The 24001-nt window shown below is 36.4% G+C and overlaps 1 protein-coding gene across 2 annotated transcripts in view; it reads right to left on the bottom strand.

Annotated features, from left to right (window-relative positions):
- Positions 1-10997: 10997 nt before the first annotated feature.
- CUL5 (cullin 5) overlaps positions 10998-24001 on the bottom strand; it is a 129665-nt gene continuing 116661 nt past the window's right edge. For both annotated transcript variants that reach the window (XM_043898309.1, XM_043898318.1), the window contains 7 exons: positions 23528-23659; positions 20120-20243; positions 19658-19833; positions 18936-19097; positions 18084-18202; positions 17253-17376; positions 10998-14566 (listed from right to left, as the gene is read on the bottom strand). In XM_043898309.1, coding sequence (XP_043754244.1) covers positions 14372-14566; positions 17253-17376; positions 18084-18202; positions 18936-19097; positions 19658-19833; positions 20120-20243; positions 23528-23659 — 1032 coding nt within the window. In that variant the 3' untranslated portion in view covers positions 10998-14371. The remainder of the gene's footprint in view (positions 14567-17252; positions 17377-18083; positions 18203-18935; positions 19098-19657; positions 19834-20119; positions 20244-23527; positions 23660-24001) is intronic.

Below are 24001 nucleotides of genomic sequence, written 5' to 3'. Positions count from 1 at the left end.
AAATACAGCACTCCTAACTTCCCCAATCACCCAAGGTTGGTCCCTTAGAGTGAGGTGTGATGCCTCTGTGTATCAATAGGCCATCAAATCCTGCTTCCTTCCTTTGAATGTTACACTCAAGTCTCCTCTCTTGCTGACCCTACTCTAGGCCAAGCACAAACATTTTCATACCTATTGCTTTAATACCTGTTGAAAGGAAATCATTACAATGTGTATCAGTTCTTTAATTGTGTTTGTGTGTGTGTGTGAAATGTAAAAGATATATCTGATATTTATCTGAAAAAGTTGAATTTTTAAAGAACTCAGAAAATTAAACAGCTAGTCTGGCCTAATAAACAAAGGCCAAGGCTGATAACTAGACATGGGAAAATAGCAAAAAATGACTGATTATAATAATAGCTCCTTATTATTTCTAAGTATGGGGCATTTCTTTCACCAGATAATTCACTTAATCCTCACAAAAATTCCATTAATTAGGGAGTTTTATTGCTCACATTTCTATAAAGAAACAGATAAGTTATATAAATTGTCCAAGGTCACAGAGCTAGTAATTAGTAACAGAGCTACAATCTGAACCCAGACTGTTTGGTTGCCAGGACTAGACTCTTAATCTCTACATTAGCTGTGCCTTAGGAGAATTCCCTTAGAAGCACAGAGGGTCAGCTTTGACTTGGCAATTCTGTTATCAAAAGCACTATCAGGAAATATTGCCTCTATGTTGGGCAGGATGACTTCTAGAGCAGAGAGACTTAGGGGCAGTGGGGAGAGAAAGATAGCAAATATACTCCTGAACTACAGTAGATAACTCCTTCAAACTTCAAAATATGAGCAGATTCCACACAAATATGAGCAGAAGGCCAAAATGTAGTTAACAATTTCATTTAAGTCTAGGATTTTGAAAAGTCAGATTTTTTTGTAAGAAAAGGGGGAAAATCACTGCAACACAAGTGTAAGCACTTGAGTGCTTTACACTTAGAACCTAGGTAAATAAAAACTAATTCTGATCTTTATTTATTTAATCAAAAAAAATTCACTGGGAACCAATTCAGGATTAAAGCATAAAATTGGGACTTAGGGCATAGAGGTAATTACTGAAGGTATCAGGTAGATGAAATTATCCAAAGAGTCTACAGAGAAAAAACCTGGGGTACACCTACTTTTAGGTGGCGGAAGAGGACTTACCAGAGTAGATGGAGCAAGAATTATAAAAAGAAAGGCGTCAGAGAACCAGATTACTCTGTGAGCTAAGTCATGCTGCACTCTCCATGTCCACTTCTTTACACACCTGTGATAATCCCTCACTCACACCTTGAATGTGAAGCAATAACCGCCCTGAGGGGGAAGCGGAATCGAAGAAAACAGACACCAGGACGCTAAATTTTTTATTCCAAAATTCTGAAGTCACAGTTCAGGTAGAAGACAAGAAATATTTGAAAATCCATTTTTCCTACCCCTACCCAATACTAGTTAAGTAGAATTCAGGACAGAAAGGCTAGAGCTGGAGAGGAAGCCAGAGGGAGGATCAGCCACTGATGAGTATCCCAAGAAAAGGCCATGATCCCTGTCTCCTCCTAAAGTCCAGCCACTGGGGAATGCGACAGAACCATCCCCTCTACACACACACATACACACACACACACACACACACACACGATACATTCAGGATTATGAGGGAGAGGAGATCTGTTCCCTGATTCAAACAGGCTTATCTGAAAAAGTAGCCCACATGAGCACTCAAGGTTAAATGGAAGATTGAGGTGGTTGCCTTGGCTGTTTGGATATGAGGAGCCTAAGGTAGCCTTACAGAAAGTCCTCATGACACCAAAAGCCCCCCAAACAGCTAAATGGATGATTTTTCTGTTATAGCTGTGAAGAGTACAGAAGTTAGCTGAACTGGAGCTGATGGTCCTCAAGAGGCTCCACTACTGGGAAACTGGGTCTCACCCTGCAAGTCTGGAGCCATTACCATGCTGGATATGAGACAGACTGGGATGGTATGATGCCCAGGATAGAAGAGGTGAAGCAAACCAAAATCTTCAAAGCGACCTTTAACCTAGAATTTATTAAAAGACAACTGAATTTGACTGAGTTTAAGTGAAAATGACTAGATTAACATTCCTTCCATGAGATAGAAATGAAGTGCTTAAATAAAAACGATTAAGTCAATGGAGAAGGAAATGGCAACCCAGTCCAGTATTCTTGTCTGGGAAATCCCATGGACAGAGGGGCCTGGTGGGCTCCTCTATAGTCCTCTATAGAGCCCTCTATAGAGGGCTCCTCTACAATCCATAGGATCACAAAGAGTTGGGCAAGACTTGGCAACTAAACAATAACAAAGAAGCCAAAATAAAACATGGAAAGGCAAGTGACAAGAATTTTCAAGACTGGAGCTTTGGTTTTCTTTGTGTTTTGATCCATAGTAACCTTTGGACAAGTTACTTTTCACACCTATCCGATGTTGCCTTTGGCACAGTAAGAGCCTCTGAATCACAGACTGATCTACAGCTTGCACAATGTGAATCTGTTCCGTTCTGCAGTTTTAAGATTTGAGCCAAGGCCCTGGTTTGTTTTCATTGGGCATTACCCCTTAACTGCACAAATAAAGCTTTTTTTTTAAAATTTATTTTTTATTGAAGGATAATTGCTTTACAACAAACAAAGCTTTTGATAATTAAAAAATAAAACAACGAAATTCAGTTTAGAGAGAATTAAAGCATTTTTTTTTGCATATATGAACTTATAACTTTGAGTTATTCCTGTCACAGTGGATAACATAGTGTTTGGACAGAGAGTCACTAATAAAGAGCTACATCTTTTGAAATGTACCTCATCTTAGATTCTAAGTTAACTACAGTTGTTAATCTAGCCAAAAAGTTAAGTGGAGGCTTATGTCTTAGAAAGTATACTATCAGTATTGATAAAATAAATTTTTTGGCCTCTTCCTCTTTGCAAACATCCATAACTATAGTCATAAGACCCAGGGTGCTTTTGTAGAAGTATAAGTTGGTTTTAGAAACATCAGAACAATAGTTCCATAACAGGAAACAAAGCGGAAAGTAACAAAAATTTAAGAGTTTAGAAAAATGTGAGTGCTAGATTCACAATGCAAGGATGTTTGCTATTCATTTCTAATTAAATTCTTCTATAACCAGTAACCTCTGGGACTTTCCTAGTTGCCCAGTGGCTGAGACTTTGTACTCCCAGTGCAGATCCCTAGTCAGGGAATTAAGATCCCACATACGGCAACTAAGCCCAGGCATCGCCACTACTGAGCCCACATGCTCTAGAGCCCCTAGGCGCCACAGCTAGTGAGGCTGCATGCCCAAGGAGGACCCAGTGCAGTCAAACAAGTAACTTCTATTATACTTAGTCTGTTGGAATAACTCATTGTACTAGGTTGGCCAGTGTCCCCCACAAATCCTGCCTGTGAATGACTTTATTCAGAAATAAGGTTTTTGCAGATGTAATAAAGATGAGGTCATAGTCCTAAATACAATGACTGATGTCCTTATAACAAGAGAGGACACACACAAATGAGAGGGCCATGTGGAGGAGACAGATTGGAGTGATTCACCTACAAAAAATGAAACACCAAGGAGTTCCAACCACCACCAGAAGCTAGGAGAGAAGCAAGGAATATAGATTCTCCCTTAGAACCTACAGAAAGAGCCACCTCTGCCAACACCTGGATTTCAGACTTCCAGACTCCAGAACTCTGAAAAAACACATTTCTGTTGTTTTAAGTTACTCTGTTTGTGGTACTTAGTTATGGCTGCCATAGGAAACCAATCCTTATCATTTCTATTTATATAGCCCATAACCCACATTTTGTGAAATCCTGGGAAGGACAGAGTCAAAAGCTTCATCAGACCTCTGGAAATGTTTGTACCCCATTGTTGAAACAATTTTCTAAGCCCAGTGTGAGGCAATTCCTGCTGCTGCTGCTGCTGCTGCTAAGTCACTTCAGTTGTGTCTGACCGTGTGACCCCATAGATGGCAGCCCACCAGGCTCCCCCATCCCTGGGATTCTCCAGGCAAGAACACTGGAGTGGGTTGCCATTTCCTTCTCCAATGCATGAAAGTGAAAAGGGAAAGTGAAGTTGCTCAGTTGTGTCCGACTCCTAGTGACCCCATGGACTGTAGCCTACCAGGCTCCTCTGTCCATGGGATTTTCCAGGCAAGAATACTGAAGTGGGTTGTCATTGCCTTCTCTGGAAGCTACTCCTGCCTTGGGTGCCAAATCAGCGAACTGAAACTTAGATAATATTCATGTCCCTATAAATGCTCCACTTGCCCAGAAATAGAGTATATCAAGCCAGCAAATTCCCAATTGCCGAGAATTTTTGATAACTTCTTTCTTCTAAGTAAGAACAGATATGCAACCTCAGACAATTAAGTCAAATACTCTTTCCTTATTACCTGATTGACCTAATAGCCTTATAAGGAAATCTCTGACCACCAAGCCAATCATGTGGTTTCCACGTTGCCACTTCCAAAGCTCTATAAAACTTGCTCCTGCCCCAAATCCCTCAGCAAGAGTGGTCCACTGCTTGTGAGGCACTCTACTCCCCTAATCCATAGCAACTGCAAGTTTTCTCTTGAATAAAGGATATCAAACTTGTTATTAAGTTTATTTTTGTCATTTGACATGTATTTGAGTAAGAAAATGATTACAATAGGAAGATGCAGAATAGTAGCGAGTTCCCAGAAGTAACTTTCATATGATTTATCTTGGAATTTAGAAAAGATACAAAATAAGATATTTTAGAAAATTCTTAATGAGTTAAAGACAGAAATCCTACTTGTCCCAAGAATGACTTTTGAGCTTGTTCCATATTCCTCCACCTTTGAGGATGGTTTGGTCTGCTCAACAGTGGCTCCCAAGCCTTTCAATTTTACAAGCAGTGGGTCCCCATTGAACAAGGAACTGCACTAAAAATGTGGGAAATTTTTTAAATGATGAAAATCTTTTATGTTTTAGATTGGGGTAGCTCCTCAGCCATAGGCTAAAAGGAATAACTCAATTCACATCTGCTGGCATCTTAGGCCTCAGCCATTGAGGTATGAACTCAAGAGAAAAATTAGACCTAGGCCAGTGGTCCAGAAATGCCATGGATTTAAAGCAAACCATCTTGCTGACCAATACTTACACTCTGTACATTTAGTCTACTTCCAAACATAGGCCAAGAAGCAACCCAACAGCTAGTCCCCACTTAACTTCGCCTGGTATACGCATACTATGAAATGTTCCTATTCATTCAGTGAATACAGTAGAAGTGAACACAAACAGAGGTCAGGTTCTAGAAATACTACATAAGTAGAACCAATAATATGGTACAGAGAGGGAAGCAATAATCAGTTACATGATGGTTGCTAACCTGGGAGATGGGGACAGTTATTAAATGGAGCAAGTCTGTGACAAATGATGAGATGTTTAAGAAATAGCTGGAAATACATGTTGATGGGTTGGGAGCGATTGGAGACAGTCTGGCGTATCAACATTCAGATAGAGGTTGAAGCCACAGCGGTAGATAAAATCACACAGGAAGAGCATGTAGCTCAGGAAGAGTAGAAATGGAAATGAAATTCTGGGGTGTGCAGGAAGAGCCAGAGAATAAGAAAGCTAAGCGAGATAAATGTGGGACCAGGAGAGAATGGAATCTTTTGAAGTCAAGAGATGAAAGAAATTGAACAACCAGGAGTGTTCAAGGTGCATATGCTGTAAGGAGATCAAGTAAAGGGAAGATTGAAAATGAACTTCTGACTAAGCAAAAGGAGATCACTGATGACCTTGGCAAGAGGACCAGTGGGACCTAAGCCAATGAGTAATAAGTGGAAGAAATAGAGACAGACTGTACTATTCTTTCAAGACATTTAGCAGAAAATGGAGGAAGGAGGAAAACAAGGTCATAACATGACCAAGGTAGTGGGAGAAATTTTTTTTAAGGATGGTGGATACTTGAATATGTTTGTAAGCCAGTGATTCACAAACTTTAGTACATCACCCTCTCACCTGGAAGGCTTATTAAAATTCAGATTGCTCCCTGGCCCCCCATACACTGAATGGTAGGTCTGGGGTGGAGCTCAAAAACTTCGCTTTTCCAACAAATTCTTAAGTGATGATAACGCTGTTGGTCTGTGGACTAAAACTTTGAGAACCCCTGTTGTAGGCTAAGGAGGAAATAATCAATAGAAGGATATTTGGAAGATATAGGAAATGTTAAGTATTTTGGAGCAAAACACAGAAGCACTTCAGTGAAAGCATAAAAACAGTTGGTCTTGAGTAGGAAGTGAGGCAGTCCTTCCTCTGAGATAGGTAGGCTGATGAAGATGTGCATTACCAGAGGTAAAGTTTAGAAGTAGAGAAGCAGGTTATGAAAGTGCGTGTTTGAAAGTCTTCTTTTCTTTTCTTATTTTCTCAAAGTAAAGTCATCTGCTGAGAACGGAGGAGGTAAGGTAGGGTGTGTGCATGCTCAGCTGCTCAGTCGTGTCCGACTCTTAGTGACCCCAAGCACTGCAGCCCGCTGAGCTCCTGTGTCTATGGGATTCTCCAGGTAAGAATATTGGGGTAGGATGCCATTTTCTTCTCCAGGTGATCTTCCCGATGCAGGGATCAAACCTGTGTCTCCTGCACTGCAGGCAGATTCTTTACCACTGAGCCAAGGTAGAGTAGGGGGAAGGATAATTACACTTAGCAGCCATAGGAAAAGGTCTTGTAAAAATAGTCCCATGCCCCACCTTTTCTTAGAGGTACGAGAATGACAGTCTCTTAACCAGGAGTGTTAATTTTCAAATCTGGCTCATTGAAAGTTGGCTCTTTTAATCTCTGCCTTCCTAGTTCCCACTGCTACCCTTCAAACATCAAACACTGTTGAAGGAACTTGTAAGTAGTATCAGTCTGTTTCAGCAACCACAATAACAAAAAAAAAAACCCTCATTTATCATTAAGTGAAAATAGCAAACCTCAGTACACCCAGGGAAGTTTCTTTTAGAAACTTCCTGTCATTCTTTTAGATTGCTATTGTTCAATCTCTAAGTCCTGTCTGACTCTTTGCAACCCCGTGAACTGCAGTATGCCATACTTCCCAGTCCTTCACTACCTCCCAGAGTTTGCTCAAATTCATGTCCATTGAGTCAGGGATGCCATCCAACCTCTCATCCTCCCTTCTTCTCTTGCCCTCAATCTCTCTCAGCATCAGAGTCTTTTCCAAGGAGTCGGCACTTTGCACCAGGTGGCCAAAGTATTGGAACTTCAGCATCAGTCTTTCCAATGAATATTCAGGGTTGATTTCCTTAAGGATTGACTGGTCTGATTTCCTTGCTGTCCAAGGGACTCTCAAGAATCTTCAAAAGCATCAAATTCGAAATTTTGAAAGCATCAATTCTTCAGCATTCAGCCTTCTTTATGGTCCAACTCTCACATCTGTATATGACTACTGGAAAAACCACAGCTTTGACAATATGGACCTTTGCCAACATACCCTGTCTGGGTTTGTCACAGCTTTTCTTCTGAGGAGCAAGAGCCCTTTAATTTCATGCCTGCAGTAACTGTCCAGAGTTTTGGAGCCCAAGAAAATGTCTGTTACAGTTTCCATTTTTTTCCCCATCTATTTGCCATGAAATGATGGGACCAGATGCTATGATCTCAGTTGTTTGAATGTTGAGTTTGAAGCCAGTTTTTACTCTTTCACCTCCATCAAGAGGTTCTTTAGTGTCTCTTTGCTTTCTGCCATTAAAGTGGTATCATCTGCATATCGGAGGTTGTTATTTCTCTAGGCAATCTTGATTCCAGCTTGTGAGTCAATAAGCCCCACATTTTGCATGATAAGTTAAATAAGCAGGGTGAAAATACAGTCTTGACGTACTCCTTTCCCAATTTTGAACCAGTCCATTGTTCCATGTCAGGTTCTAACTATTGCTTCTTGACTTGCATATAGGTTTCTCAGGAGACAGGTAAGGTGGTCTGGTATTCCCAACTCTTTAAGAATTTTTGTTTGTTGTGATCCACAGTCAAAGGCTTTAGTGTAGTCAATGAAGCAGATATTTTTTGGAATCCCCTTGCTTTATCTATGATCCAGTGGATGTTGGCAATTTGATCTCTGGTTCCTCTGCCTTTTCTGAATCTAGCTTGTACATCTTAAAGTTCTTGGTTCACGTACTGCTGAAGTCTAACTTGAAGGATTTTGAGCATAATCTTGCTAGCATGTGAAATGAGTGCAATTGTACAGTAATTTGAACATTCTTTGGCATTTTCTTTCTTTGAGAATGGAATGAAAACTAATCTTTTCCAATCCTGTGGCCACCACAGAGTTTTCCAAATTTGTTGGCATATTGAGTGCAACATCACCTTTTAGGATTTTAAACAGTTTAGCTGGAATTCTGTCACCTCCATTAGCTTCATTCATAGTAATGCTTCCTAAGGTCCAGGATGTCTGGCTTTAGGTCAATTACCACACCACTGTTGTTATATGGGCCATTTAGACAGTTTTTACACAGTTCTGTGTATTCTTGCCACTTCTTCTTAATCTGTTAGGTCCTTGCCGTTTCTCTCCTTTATTGTGTCCATCTTTGTATGAAATGTTCCCTTGGTATCTCCAATTTTCTTGAAGAGATCTCTATTCATTTCCATTCTGTTGTTTTCCTCTATTTCTTTGTATTGTTCACGTAAGGCTTTATCTCTCCTTGCTATTCTCTGCAACTCTGCATTCATTTGGGTCTATCTTTCCCTTTTTCTCTTGCCTTTCACTTCTCTTTCCTCAGCTATTTGTAAGGCCTCAGACAACCTCAGACAACTTTGCCTTCTTTATTTTTCTTGGAGGTGGTTTTGGTCACCATCTCCTGTACAGTATTATGAACCTCTGTCTACAGTTCATAGAGGTGGTACCAGATCCATGACAATTAGACCATAGTTGTTCAGGCACTCTGTCTACCAGATCTAATCCCTTGAATCTATTGGTCACCTCCACTGTATAATCATAAAGGATTTGAATTTGATTTAGGTTATATCTGAATGGCCTAGTGGTTTCCCCTTTGCAATTTAAGCCTGATTTTTGCAATAAAGAGTTCACAATCTGAGCCACAGTCAGCTCCCAGTCTTGTTTTTGCTGACTGTATAGATCTTCTCCATCTTCAGCTGCAAAGAATATAATCAGTCTGATTTCAGTAGTAACCATCTGGTGATGTCCATGTGTAGAGTCGTTCTCTAGATAAAAACAGTCAAAAGCTAATGTAGACCTAAGTTTGGATTAGCACTTGTGACATTAGGATGTTACCAATTGAGACAGCAGGCTGTTACTTAACTCTCTTTACCAGCTATGGATCTCACTATCAAAGATGTTTTAATCTGGAATACTTAAAATTTACACAGAATTGTTTGTATCTTTATGTCTTTTTCTTTAATCAGATGCTCACCAAAGTCTGTAATTCTTTGACAGTTTAAGACACCTGTTTCAGACGGTCCATTAGTTAAAAATAGAAGTTTAGTGACACGCAAAGGCCATATTTGATTTTATTGTCTAGAATAAGCAATTAGAAAAAAGTCTTCTCGTTTAAAACTTTAAAGTATTGAACTGTACTTTGTTCTCAAGCACAGATGCTCTCATTCATTCGTTCAATTCACATCTCAATGCCAGACTGTTTCTTTATGCATTGTTTTAGCAAGTGGCTACAACTCTGGATAGTTAGGGGTATCTCTTTCAGAAAAATATAAATTACAAGTAACAAAGCTCTTAGGGCCCTTCCCAGGGCCTTGGGAGGCCTAAGGGGCCCAGAAGCTTATGCCTTATCTGTTTGTAGGTTCTGGTGAATCTTAAACTGAGGTCACAGTTTTTGCTGCTTTCATTTTCAAGTCAATTTCCCCTCACTGCCTAAATCCCAGTTAAAAGTCCAAAGTTGATTTTAGGGTCATTGCTGCTGCTGCTGCTGCTAAGTCGCTTCAGTTGTGTCTGACTCTGTGTGGCCCCACAGACAGCAGCCCATGAGGTTCCTCTGTCCCTGGGATTCTCCAGGCAAGAATACTGGAGTGGGTTGCCATTTCCTTCTCTAATGCATGCATGCATGCTAAGTCGCATCAGTCATGTCCGACTCTGAGCGACCCTACAGACAGCAGCCCACCAGGCTCCTCCATCCACAGGATTCTCTAGGCAAGATTACTAGAGTGGGTTGCCATTTCCTTCTCCATTTAGGGTCATTATGAAGTGCTAAAGACTGAATGTCACAATGCTTCTCTCCAAAGGTCACATGTTGAAACCTAACACTCAATGTGCCATTACTGGTAGGTGGGGCCTTTAACTTTGGGAGGTAATTAGGTCATGAGAGTAGAACCCTTATGAATGGGATTAGTGCCTTTATAAAGGAGACCCGAAGCCCTTTAAACTTTCTGCATGTGAGGACACAGTGAGATATCAGCAGTCTGCAGTGAAAGCAGTTCCTCACCAGAACCGACCGTGCTGGCACCCTGATCTCAGACTTTGAACCTCCAGAACTATGAGAAATACATCTGTATTGATTTATAAGTCATCCAGTTCACAGTACTTTTTTATAACCACCAAGACTAAGACACAGTCCATCTTCATGAACTTATTACTAAACTATCTCTAGCTTTGAAATTTAAATAGTTCAAAAATTTCAAAATACATACAAAACATGAAATAATTTGTTTTATATTTTTTTACTTTGATGTAAGATTTAAATTTTGGTAATGACACAGCATATCTAAACAGATGAATGAATGAAGTTTCAGGTTTAAAATTCTGACCTCTTCCAGGCATGACAGCCCTGTGCTATCATCAACAGAAAAGATATATTCCTGTTAGCTTTCCTTTTGAACTTGAATTTGAAACTGAAAAGAAATAAGTGGGTTACTTTTTGTATTTCTGGTTCCTAAGGCTGGCTAAAATTTACCATTTCACCATGAAATATGTAAATACACTTATAAAAATTTTAATTAAACTCTGAGAAACTACTCTAAGGTAGAACATCAACATTTTCTTGATAGGTGAAAGCTTTTATATTACATTTTTATTTTGCAAGAAAATAAATTATACAACTTAAAAAATAAAATCCAAAAATTAAGCAGTTCATCAAAATATTTCAGCCTACTACATACAGAAACTGCTACCATTTAAAATTGTACAGCATTATCATCTCAGTATGTAGTGGCACACATTCAAAATCGTATATACCATACGAGGATAGATTACAACTTAGGAACTCAAATTTGTTCAACACTCCAGACAACATATATAGTGTAGATGACAGGAAAGCTCTCATTGTAATGTTTATTTCACCAACATAACATTGGAAGAGTTTATAAGACAGCATCCCAGTCATTTACATGAAAATAGAAAAAACAAGCTTGAGTTTAAGATAGCAAATCTTTCTGGAAAACTAGCAGATCTTTCACACAAATTGAATTTTTAAAATTTGCCCTTTGAGCAGGGCCAATGACAGCCTACTGCAAATAATGCAAAATACTTTTAAACTACTCCAGTCATATTTTGTATTAAATTTAATAAAAGGTAATTTAAGAAAGCTAACATTTCCTTTTTGGAAATTTTAACATTTATGCACAAAATAAGAGTTAAGAGATTTAAATAAAGTTTGCCAGAATGCAGGGATCCCTCCAATAAGTGTAAAAATTGGAAGACTTCAGAATTTATTTCAAGATCCTCATTAAATCACTGGAACAGTAATATTCTAAATATTTAACTCATTGTAAGCATTAAAATTGTCCTATATTTTCACTGTGAAAGTTTTGCTTTGTATCTGCTCACTCTGGCAATGAGATGGTAATAAAGGTTAGCACTTCCAAGATGGCTTCACCTTTATATTAGAAGATGAATGCTCAAATCTTAAATTAACCTCTGAAGTGTCCTATTGCCATACTGCTCATGAAAAAAATATATACATATATTTGTATACATTTTCCCTTAACTATGGCAGATTTCATCCCTGCTCAGATAGCACTAATTTTTAGCTCACATTAGAGAAAAGGGACTTATTAATAAAGGATACTAACAGTGATTCTGTACCTTTAGCAAATTGCTGGTAGGTTTTTGTTTCCAGATTCTTTTTTTTTTTAAATTTTTAATTAGTAAATTTATTGTCAAAATATATTTAAAGAAAATTCAACAATGGAATAGGCACCTTGTCAACTAAATGATTTTCATGAACACCAAATTGTAGTTAGATAAACTTCTGTATACATAAAGAAAAAAATGATGAAAACTGTAAGTCTACAGTATCTGCTGCTGTTCTATTCCCCAATATACAACTAGGACATAATAAGCTATTAAAAAATTTATAAAATTTTATAGAAAACTTTGCTATGGATTTAGAGTTACCCACTTTTGCATTAAGTTTACCGTTATAAATCAAAACATCATGGCTCTCATTCTTAAATGACTGAAAAAGATTAGAAATTCCAAACAAGTTTTGAGAACAATTCCGGTTTAAAACATCAACAAATCTTAAACTTTAAGAAATGGACTCTAATTTTTCACTCCATTGCTTCCTCCTTTGGCGTTCCTGTACTGGACAAGCAAACATGCCGATCCCAAACTATCTGTTAAACATAAAGGCCGCAATTATCACCAAATTATCAGTTTTTTTAAATTTCAAATTTATTCCGTTGTTAACAGTCATCTAGTCAAAGAAAACCGTAAGCACTGATTTAGACTAATCTTCACAATATTCTTAGTCTAATAATTGCCATATGCTACCTAAGAGCTCAAGTGTAAGATTTTCCTGTGAATTTCAGAATAGGTCTTTGACTATAACCAGCAATTAAATGTTTTAAATTTGCTTTCCTTCATCAGGCCATCTCCAAAGCCTCTTGGGACTGGGGACAGATTCCATGAAATGCTGTTAAAAGCACTCTGCAATAATACTGTATGCTGATCAACACTCCGGCACTATCTACTATCATCAAAATCATTTAAAATATTACTTAATATCAAATAAAATATAATTTGCAAGAAAAGTTTTGAAATGGGCACCACAATGAATAAAATCCATGTCGAGCCATTCTTTCCCAGTGGGGAATAAGTTTTCCTCTTTTAAGTTCACGTCCTCAAGTTCTAAAATCTCCATTACTCTGGGTATTCAGTTGCCAGCAACTAGTAAGTTGCTACTTTGGATTGACTGAAAGAAACAAGGTTAACTGTTGCCTTCTGAACATTATTTAAATGTTTACTTTTAAAATATATAAATATATACATATTATTTGGCAAGTTTATTGTTCATATTAAGATTGCAACAATTCTGCTTATGCTTTTCCGGTCTATGTTGTGGTTTTTCTTTTCCTCCTAGGTGACTGATACTTATTACTTTTTAAAACAGAATGTCTTCCTTTCCAGAAACTTGAGGCTACAAACCCCTAATAATGAGACTTTAAAACTTCAAAGTATTTCTATGCTACAGATCAAGAGGTCAGTTATATAATTGTATTATATTAAAGCAGGAGATTTCTGCCTTGTTTTTTTAATGAATTTGAGTGTAGCATAATAAATATTAGGTATATAATATTAAGTGTCTTAGTAAACACTTAATATGCAAGTTTTGCTATTTTTGACTCTGAAGTTGAAATGCTCTATTTCCATACATTTTTTTAAACAACTAAAATAACAATATGAGCTTCACTTTTTCAAAACAAACTCTCTGGCCATATAAGATAAAAAAAAAAACCTCCCATTTAACAATGAACAACTAAAACAGTAGTCTCCTGCTTAACGAAAGCCAACATTTTTTAGTTGGAAAAATTTACTATCACTTTGAAGTCACCACTTAAACCCAGTTGTTATACTGAAGCAGTGTTTGAACATATGATAATACTAAATACTTATCTTTTCACCTATATCTGCCCTGTCCCAATGTTGTGTAGACCAGTTCACTCTTTTGATAAAAAGAAATCAAGAATGCTATTTCTAGTTTTAATTGCATTTTTAAAAAAACAAAACATAACAGCATTTTTCAGTGCACAAACATCCGAATATCCTTCCTTGTGCAAATACATTTTTCTAAGAGAGGAAAAAAAAGAAAAAAAAGCAACAAGAACCCCACTTTCACCCTCCCAACTGTTATTTCTTCTGGTGGGTATAAATCAGGTTTTTAAAAGCTCATAATGGGCTCTTTGTGAATGCAAGTTTCTCCACAAAACAGCATGCTGTTAAAACAGAGTGGTGCAACATGAAAGGAATGCCACCATGCTAACTAATGTGATTGGCAAAATATAGTTGTTTTAGGTAAGGCAGAGATTTTAATATTTATGTAATCAAAGTCCAACTAAACCTTCCCCTAGCACAAACAGTAAGAACTTTCTGCCCAAGCACTCCAAAATTTGGGTTCTTAATATTGTCCATGATATTCAAAATTATGCCATATATATGAAAGTGTTGATATCAGATTCATCTCTTCTGATGTATTTGTGCTCTATTAGCCATTCTATTTGCTCTTTTATCATTTTCTTTTGTGGCAGGAACATGTTTTTCAAAATTTCTACTAATTCAGTCTGCAGCTGAGCATTACTAATTTTCTTTCTCATCTTCATTATTTGTATGATAGCTTCCTAAAAGAAAAAAATAAAAAGTATTAAATTATTTTAAGTAAAACAAAACAAAAAATGACTTTTAATGTTTTTATCCTCTATCCAACATCTATCCAAATGATTAGCAATCACTGGATTAACCTTGAGACCCACAACAAACAAAAGTATCTTCTTTTCACTCTGAAAAACAAAATCTGCATATTATGGATATTCTGAAAAATAAGGAAAAGCAAAATTACTCATATCCCTTTTTACATACTTTCCCCCTTGTATTTACAGTTACTTCTTTGTATAGTAGTAGCAGTCAGTTGCTTCAGTTGCTCTCTGTTTTAAAAACTAATAATCACTACTCTTTATATACTTATCAGATTAATAAGCTGTATTTATTATCAAGTATCTTCAGTTTATAATGACTCAACTAAATGGTTCAACTTTCTGGAGGAGTAAGCATTTTTCATCTAAGTCAATTTTATTAACAATTTCCTTGATGATTTAATTACTACTAATCTATATAATATAGATAATTAGAAAATTACTAAATATTTTCTCTTTTGTCTTTTCCAGTACAAGGTCTCTTCTTAGTCAACAAAAGGCATCCATCTGCCTTACTGGAGATTAGAATTCATTATAAAAGAAGTGTGAAAACAGAAAATGTGTTAATATTTGCTTTTAAACACTGAAAACGGAGATTTGCTACAAGGCTATAGGCTTGGGAGTCAGGCACTATTCAGTATGAGAAAAGCATACCGTCAACTTCCTCTGTACAGACATGAGAATTCCTACTCTGCCACTAGCAGGTCAGAAGAATTACTCCTAACAGTATGCCCACATCCACACTCTGGATCACAGGGGTTTATGTCAAGGGTCCAGAGAGAAAGAAGGAAGAGGGGAAAAGTCTGTCTTCCTTCAGGCACTTGTACATTACAGAAACCAGTAAGGAGGAAAGAACAGTTGTAAATATTCTAGCTTTGATAGAGGTGAAAGTGATGGCTGTGTTAGAGATGTTAAGAGAAAAACAGAGATCACAGGGGTTCTGGCCCTGGTCTCATTTAATATGTTGGAGGTCACTTGAAAAGTGGCATGATATAATGGAAATAATTTGCAACTCTGAATTTCTCAGTTCCCATATGGTGCAGAGAGAGTTGAGAGCTCATGGACCTGTCACAGGGCCTTCAGTGGCAGGAAAACCTGACCCTGTGGCAGCAGATGATAGTAACAGTGGGCCATGTGGACCAAAGGCCACACGGAGTATGTAGCAGAGCTTTAGAGGGCGCAGGAGCTCAGCAAGGGCAGACAGCAGGCAACCAGGCCAGGGAAGAGGCCATGCGGTCTTATTGCTGGAAAAGAAAGTGAACCATAGTTCATTTGCTACAGATATCAGCAATATATAGTAACAAAAAGTTAAACTTCCATAGGTGACAGATAAAGCCCTCTATAGCTGATAGAACACTGTCACAACCATATAGATACGACCATCCCTTCATTGTCACTATGAGTTCAAGTGAATTTCTCAACTTTAGCACATCCAGATGCCTCTGTGAAAATAGCAAAGAATGGGGATGGGTGGAGCAGAATCAGGGAGAAATAAGAAAGTCCAACCATAATTTAAAGGGACAGCTTGGATTAGTAGACTGAGCATAATTATGAATCAGTTTTAGACAAAACAAAAAACCTTCATTTTCTCTGCACATCTGATATTAATGGATGCCCATTCTGTTTCATATCTCAACAGAATCCATCTGGATTTATCCTGGTGTAGCCATAAACTAGGACTATGTCATATTTTTTCCTTCCAGAAGTCAAATTTTCGAAAATCTCTTACTGAATAATACACTCCCTTTACACAGGCCATAGAAATCATTTCCTTTATTGCAAAGTTCATCTACACTTATATAGGAGGTTTAATTCTGAGTTATTTTATTCAGTTACTCTGTTTGTTATACTGTTTCATATTTGTAGATACTTTAACAAGTTTTAATATTTGGCAAGTGTTCCACCACCAACACTTTATACTTTAAGGCTCTTAATCACTCTCATCTATTTATTCTGGTAAAACTGTGAATCAATTTTTAAAATTACAAAAATATTTCTGGTTGAAAATTTTTAGAATTTAATCAGTTTATTTATTTTTGGCTTTGCTGGATTACTGTGCGGGTTCTCTCCAGCTGCAGCGTGCAGACTTCCCACTGAAGTGGCTTCTCCTGTTTCCAAGCACAGGCTCCAGGCACGTGAGCCCCAGTAGCTGTTGCACATGAGCTCAGCAGTCGTGGCTCCCAAGCTCTAGACACAGGCTCAATAGTTGTCGTGCACAGACTAAGCAGTCCCATGGCACGTGGGGTCTTCCTGGACCAGAGATCAAACCTGTCTTTCCTGCACTGGCAGGCGTCTTCTTTACCACTGAGCTACCAGGAAGACCCCAGCTGAATTTTTATATGATATTCAGCAGACTCATTACTAGTATGGGGTTATTCAGCCTTATCATTAAAAAATATGGTATTTCACGTTAAACAAAAGCCAAATACAAAGAGTATGCTGTCTGCTTCATGTGTATGAAGACCAAGAACAAGCAAAACTAAGCAATGGTGACAGGTTATAAAAGGTTTGAGTACTTACATTTCTTTAATTAAAAAAAAAAAGATTTGATGATTAACAAAAAACCACAACCAACTTTTTCAAAATTTAGACATTCTGTCTTAACATTACAAACCTGGGTTCTCAGTATTCTTAGTTGAACTATTCCTTCATTCTCTTCCTCTCTCATTCTTTCTGTAGTGAGCTGCAAGCGTCCAATCAAGTTGATTTTACCCCTTTTCTGAACTTTTGCATTTTTTCTATAAAAAAATTAAATAAAATATTTTATGGTGAAAGGTTTTTTAAACATCATTTTATAGCAACAATGTCTAAGAGAAAATATTTAGATGTATTCTAAAAATTAATATTCAGCATTGCTTAAGGGAAAAATAACAACTAACATACAGCTTTATTAAAATGAACCCTATGTTTTCCCTCAAACATGATAAAAGCTCTGTTAATACATAAGTATGACTACACTCCCTATAATAACAAAGCAAATATAATTTATATTGTCATGAAAGTCATTAGATAGTTGAAGATATGTCGGTTGTAATTCAGCATTATTTTTTTTTTATTTATTTTTATTAGTTGGAGGTTAATTACTTTACAATATTGTAGTGGTTTTTGTTATACATTGACATGAATTAGCCATGGGTTTACATGTATTCCCCATCTCGATCCCCAGCATTATCTTCTAGTTGGGATCTCAAGGAAACAGTTCTGTGTGTGGATAAAGTTGCTTTAGAGTACAAAAAGATGTTTATTTTAAAGATGAAAAGCAATATGGTATAAAGTCAGACACCAATAAAGTATCCAGTTCATTCAACTAAATGGCATAAATCTAAAGTGAAGGCAGCACACAGATATGCTTTAAATATCATGTAAAGAAATTATTTTCCTAACAATAAAATATCAAAATTCAAACATGGTATTTTTATTTTAGATCAACCAACATAAACCTTACATTAAACTGAACTCCTGGTTCACTGAGAAGAGGGTACCTTCTGTAAAGTCTTTGGGTGAGTTGACTTGAGGTTCATACAATAAAACTTGCCGTTTGAGCTTTGGGAAAGCTACTAAAGACTGTAAAGAATAAAGGAAAAAAAATTAGCTTCTATAAACACTACAGAATACCAAGATCAATTCTCCAACATGACCAATATAGATGAGAAAAATTATGAGCACAAATTCAGAATTCAAACTTTTATTTCATAAACATAACCATGTACATGCATAATGAGGAGAGAGAATGAGGAGAATAAGAGTTGGTTATGAGGAAACAATAAATGCTCTCTTTACAATAAGACAAACAAAAACAAAAACAAAACTAAAGGGATTGATCATATGTGACCACAGCAAACACAACTGTCAGTTATAAACCAGCTGTTTCTCTCTAGGTAGTAATTTATTTTGCAACTATTAAGAGGCATATGGAGTAGGGGTAAAATTTAGTTTTGAACAGGAGGGCTAATAAGTACATTTTACAGGGCCTCAAAAGAACCAAAGTTTTCTAATTTTTAGAGTTTTGATTATCATAAAAATCACTTAACAACATTCTCAATATGAAATCTTTGGTCATACTCTTCACACGTAACATTTAAATCTTTCTCTCTCTTTTTTGCCATTCTGTCATAGTAACTTTCATGTTTTCAATTTCTTATTGTTCCGTAAGTACCTCACCAGTGTGCTTTTCTTGGTTAAGTCATTTGAGTGTTATGAATTCATAAATTTATTATAATACAAGCCAACACGTATTTCCTGCTATGTGAAAGGACACAACTGAAAAAAAAACAACAAAACATAAAAACAAACCAACCCATAAAGTCCTCCTAAGCTCAGCATCAGGAAGTTCAGTTGCAAGTTTTAGATTTTCAAAGCTGATTTTCTCTCTGGGTCTTTGGTTCCATGCAAACAATACAGCCAGCTGAAACGTTGTTACCTCCAAATCATATTGGCCTACTTCATTCTTAAATGTTATCTATAATAGATAAAATAATTTTAAAAATAAGAATCTCTTTATGAGGATTATCATTTATCTACTATAATATCTCTTATATGAGATTATATATAAAAGACTGGTAGTTATCTTCCAATATCCGTTCTTCCTTTCTTACATGGTAATAAAAATTTCAGCAGACCTTAATGACTATTCAAAATAAAGGCTCATCTCTCATCTTTCCTGAGCAAAATGTGGCCATGTGACTAAGCCCTGGCCAATGAGATTTGAGTAGAAATAACAGGAGACTCTTCCAGGAGTTGCTATTAAAGGATATTATACCATTACATCTTTCCTCTCCTGTTGGGCTGGAACACAGACATAGTGAGAGGATCATACTGGATTCGGCAGGCAAGGGAATACCTTAAGGATGGTGCTATAACCAATAGTTTATATCCCTAACAAATTCATGGAACAGATCCACTATATCTGATCAAACTTTCACTTGCAAGCGAGGGAAAGATCTACCTTGTTTAAACAAATCTTATTTGGAGTCTTGCTACAACCAAACCAATATCTGAACTAACACACCATCTACTTACAATTCCATTTGACATGAGATGATGCCAATGTAATTTTCTACCACTATGGTTTTTTTTGTAGAATTCTTCTACTTCAGGTATCAAATCCTCCAGTTCAGTAGGAAGTGAGACAAAGACTTTTTCAGAGCTTCTTGACCAGGCACCAGCATTCAGAATTTTTATATTAACTGAATCAGCTATAGGAATGTATGTCAGAAAATATAAAGCAAATTTAACAATGGATAAAATTTAAAATACATAGACAGTAGGTAAACTTTGATGAAAAATAATACTCTACAGATTTTGCTAAAAGTGTCTTTTTGTTTCAAAGTAAGAGTAAATCTAAATTCTGCTTTGCAGGATATCTTCAAGGAATATGGACTTTAAAACATATTTGTATCGATTACTGCTTAGGTCTATTTTTAATTTACTAGAAAACAAAGTTTTTAAGTTTTTAAAATGTATGTAATTATAAAATAATACCTGGTAATGCCAATTTATTGTTTTTGTGCATTTCCTTAAAAGCTTGGTTCAAATCTTCAGATACCTTTATGTCCTGAAACATTCTAGCAAGCTTGTTTACATAATCTGCTGGCATACCAACTTCCTATGAAAACCAAAGACAGAAGAAGTAATAAATAATATACTAATAGGAAAAATTTTAATGGAAAACAATTTTATATGCTGTAATACAAAATTCTTCTTCTCTTATATTTATAGAGTGTGTATAATCTAATACCTATTAAAAGTGATTCTTTGAGACTACACAGAATATACAGGCAATTCTGGCTTTTTGTGCACCATTCTAAAATGCATGAATTTCAGGTACCACAGTATAGTGAAATAATACCAGTACCTCAACAACACTGTTCAACTTTCAATTACCATTACACATTAAATGTGAATTATGCATAAAGCTCAAACTTTACTTCTAGCTCTTCATCATACAAACCACTAACAAATAACCAATCCATCAATGACCAATACAGTATTTCTTTCAAAATCTGTTATTCAATTGTTCATTCAGTTCACCCACAGACAGCAAAGCATGTAGCTTTGTTACATCCATGTCCTCAACTGAAAAATCACATGACATTTTACAAAAATGGGTAACTGAAAGAAGTCAAGAAAGATGATAAAAATACAGACAAAAAGAGAGAAAATAATGTTGGAATGAAAATAAAGCAGAACATAAATGGAGCTTTAGAAGAAAGAGCTGATGGTGATTGTAATGTCTGTTGATAATGCCAATGCAAAAGACTCTAACTATGCAGGTATAGAAACTTAATGAAGGCAAATAATCAACATAAATGAGAAAAGTGGTATTGACTAAAAAAAAATAGATGAGGAAGTGATGCCAGCAAAAACTTCGTAAAACCAAAAGTTCGGAAGATGACTCAAACTTACAAAGAGTATGACAACTTTTCAAAATAAAAAAAAGGTGCTCACTAAGTAACTTGTCACTCACATGACAAGAAAGCAAGGACTAGTCAAACTACTCTTCATTTTAGTAAGAGTGCTATTGAGATATAAATCATCTATCTCAAAATTCACCCTTTTAAAGTATACAATTAATCAGGTTTTAGTATACTGACAGAGTTATGCAACTATCACCAGTATCTAACTTTAGAACATTTTCATCATTGCCAAAAGAAACTCCGTACTTACTAGCAATCACTACCGTATTCCTCCACTCTTCCATTTCTGGAAATTGTTTATTTTTTGTCTCTACAGATTTGGCTACTTTGTATTAGGGGAATCATACTGTATGTGAAATCAATCCTGAATACTCATTGGAATGACTGATACTGAAGCTGAAGTTCCAACACTTTGGCCACCTCATGTGAACAGCGGACTCACTGGAAAAGACTGACGTTGGGAAAGGAAGAAGGAGAAGAGGGTGACAGAAGATGAGATGGCCAGATGGAAATCACCAATGCAGTGGACACGAACTTGGGCAAACTCTGGGAGATAGTGAGGGAAGCCTCGGATGCAGCAGTCCATGGTGTTGCAGAGTCAGACATGACTAGGTGAAGGAACAACAACTGTATGTGGTGTTTTGTGAGTGGCTTCTTTTGCTTAGCATAGTATTTTCAAAGTTCATCAATGCTGCATCTATCAGTACTTAATTTCTTTTTATTGCCAAAGATATTCAACTATATTAGACTAAACCATATTTTATTTATTTATCAGCTGATTGACCTTTGGGTTATTTTCACTTTTTAGCTGTTATGAATAATGATGCTATGAACATTCATATACAAGTTTTTATATGTTCATATGTTTTTATTTCTCATAAGTGGAATTATCTAGGAGTAGAATTGCCAGGTCAACACTATGTTTGGCTTTCTGAGCAACTGTCAGTTTTCCAAAGTGGCTGCACCATTTTACACTCCTATCAGCAATGCGTGAGGGTTCCAATTTCTTCTCTTCCTCACTAATATTTGTTATGGTCTGAATTTTCAGCTATCCCAGTGGAAGTAAAGTGGCATCTTACTGTGGCTTTGATTTGCATTTCTCTACTGGTTAATGATATTGAATATCTTTGCATGCACTTATTAGACATTTGCATATCTTTGTGAGGAAATGTCTATTCTAACACTGTCCATTTTTAACTGAGTTGTCTTCACTGTTGGGTTTTAAGAGTTCTTTATATATTCTAGATACAATATCACTTTAAATTTGAAAGTTTGTTTTAAATATTTACATGGTGTACTAAATTCATGTTAATTTTACTAATGTACTAATTTTTCTTTTTCCTATAATTTATAACAGATAGTAAGAGTTTCCAACATTTCGACAAAAATTTCTAAGTCATAAAACACTGGGAACAATAATTCTCCAGTGATTGTTAATATTAAGATAACCTGCACAGTAATTTTTACTATTCCATACTGCCATGCAAAGCAGGGCTATCTGCAAATCTTTAATGTGAAATACACATATAAATGAAAAGCATATATATATAATACATACATACAATTATACACATATTTTATTATCATATATCAATATAATATTATATATCACCATGTGTATAATGAAAGACATTCACTTATGGTATGCTAATATAACTCAAATTCCACTAAAATGAACTGAAAGGAACAGATTTAAAGTATTTTAATAGTGGAATTTGACCATAATTAGTACTGATTATGGAGAAGGCAATGGCACCCCACTCCAGTACTCTTGCCTGGAAAATCCCATGGACAGAGGAGCCTGGTAGGCTGTGGTCCATGGGGTCCTGCTAAGAGTCGGACACAACTGAGCGACTTCACTTTCACTTTTCACTTTCATGCATTGGAGAAGGAAATGGCAAGTCACTCCAGAGTTCTTGCCTGGAGAATCCCAGGGCGGGGGAGCCTGTTGGGCTGCCATCTATGGGGTCACAGAGTCGGACATGACTGAAGTGACTTAGCAGCAGCAGCAGCAGCAGTACTGATTAACATAAATAAGCCGTCACCTTTTATGAATTGGTTCTTTTTCCTTTATAGGTGTATTTATTTACAAACATCTCTACAGCTAAATATTTAGTACTAAACACATCTTAAAAATGAAATGATTTGTCCTTTAGCTTATTTAATAAGGTCAGTTCAATGAGGAAGTGAAGTGAAGTGGCTCAGTTGTGTCCGACTCTTTGCGACCCCACGGACTGTGGCGGCAAGAGTACTGGAGCGGGCTGCCATTGCCTTCTCCACCAGAGTGAAACAACAGAAGCAAAGGAAGAGCAAAGGTGCTTTGTATTTTATTTTATATAATTGATGCTATATTCTTACAAAATGTTCCCTATTTCATCAATATTAACAATATTACCAAAATTTGTAACTTAAGAATACATATGAACCATGTACTATCTTAAGAAAACCAAATAGTTTTAAAATTTTTACTTACTCTTAGCCACTCTACCATATTCTCTTCAATTTCACTATCAGCAGAGATGTCTAATATAAGACGTCGTGTCAAATGAGCTTTGTGATATCTCATAAAAACATCTTTGTTTTGTACGTATTTAAGTACCAAGAGCTGTATAGAAAACAAAGTTATTTTCAATTTACTTATACTCTTAGCCATTCCTCTCAGCTGGACCTTTCTATATTCCCTGTTGTCAAAATTCAGAAATTTATATAAGCATATACAGATAAAGGCCTACTAAACTGCCCATCTCTGAAAAACAACCAGTCCTGATAGACTACTTTAATACTTAAGAAGTTAGCAAACTTGACACTATAACCAAATAACCTTTTAGTTCCTAGAAACATCAATTTTTGAGATTTTATATAAAATGTGACAAAACTTTATATGATCAGTGGTCCCCCCCTATATTTTTTTCTTCTATGTTTCTTCTTCATTTTATTCTGACACTAA

The sequence above is a fragment of the Cervus elaphus genome, chromosome 1, assembly GCF_910594005.1.
Source record: "Cervus elaphus chromosome 1, mCerEla1.1, whole genome shotgun sequence".
Lineage (NCBI taxonomy): Eukaryota > Metazoa > Chordata > Mammalia > Artiodactyla > Cervidae > Cervus > Cervus elaphus.
This window is presented reverse-complemented; position numbering and strand designations above follow the sequence as displayed.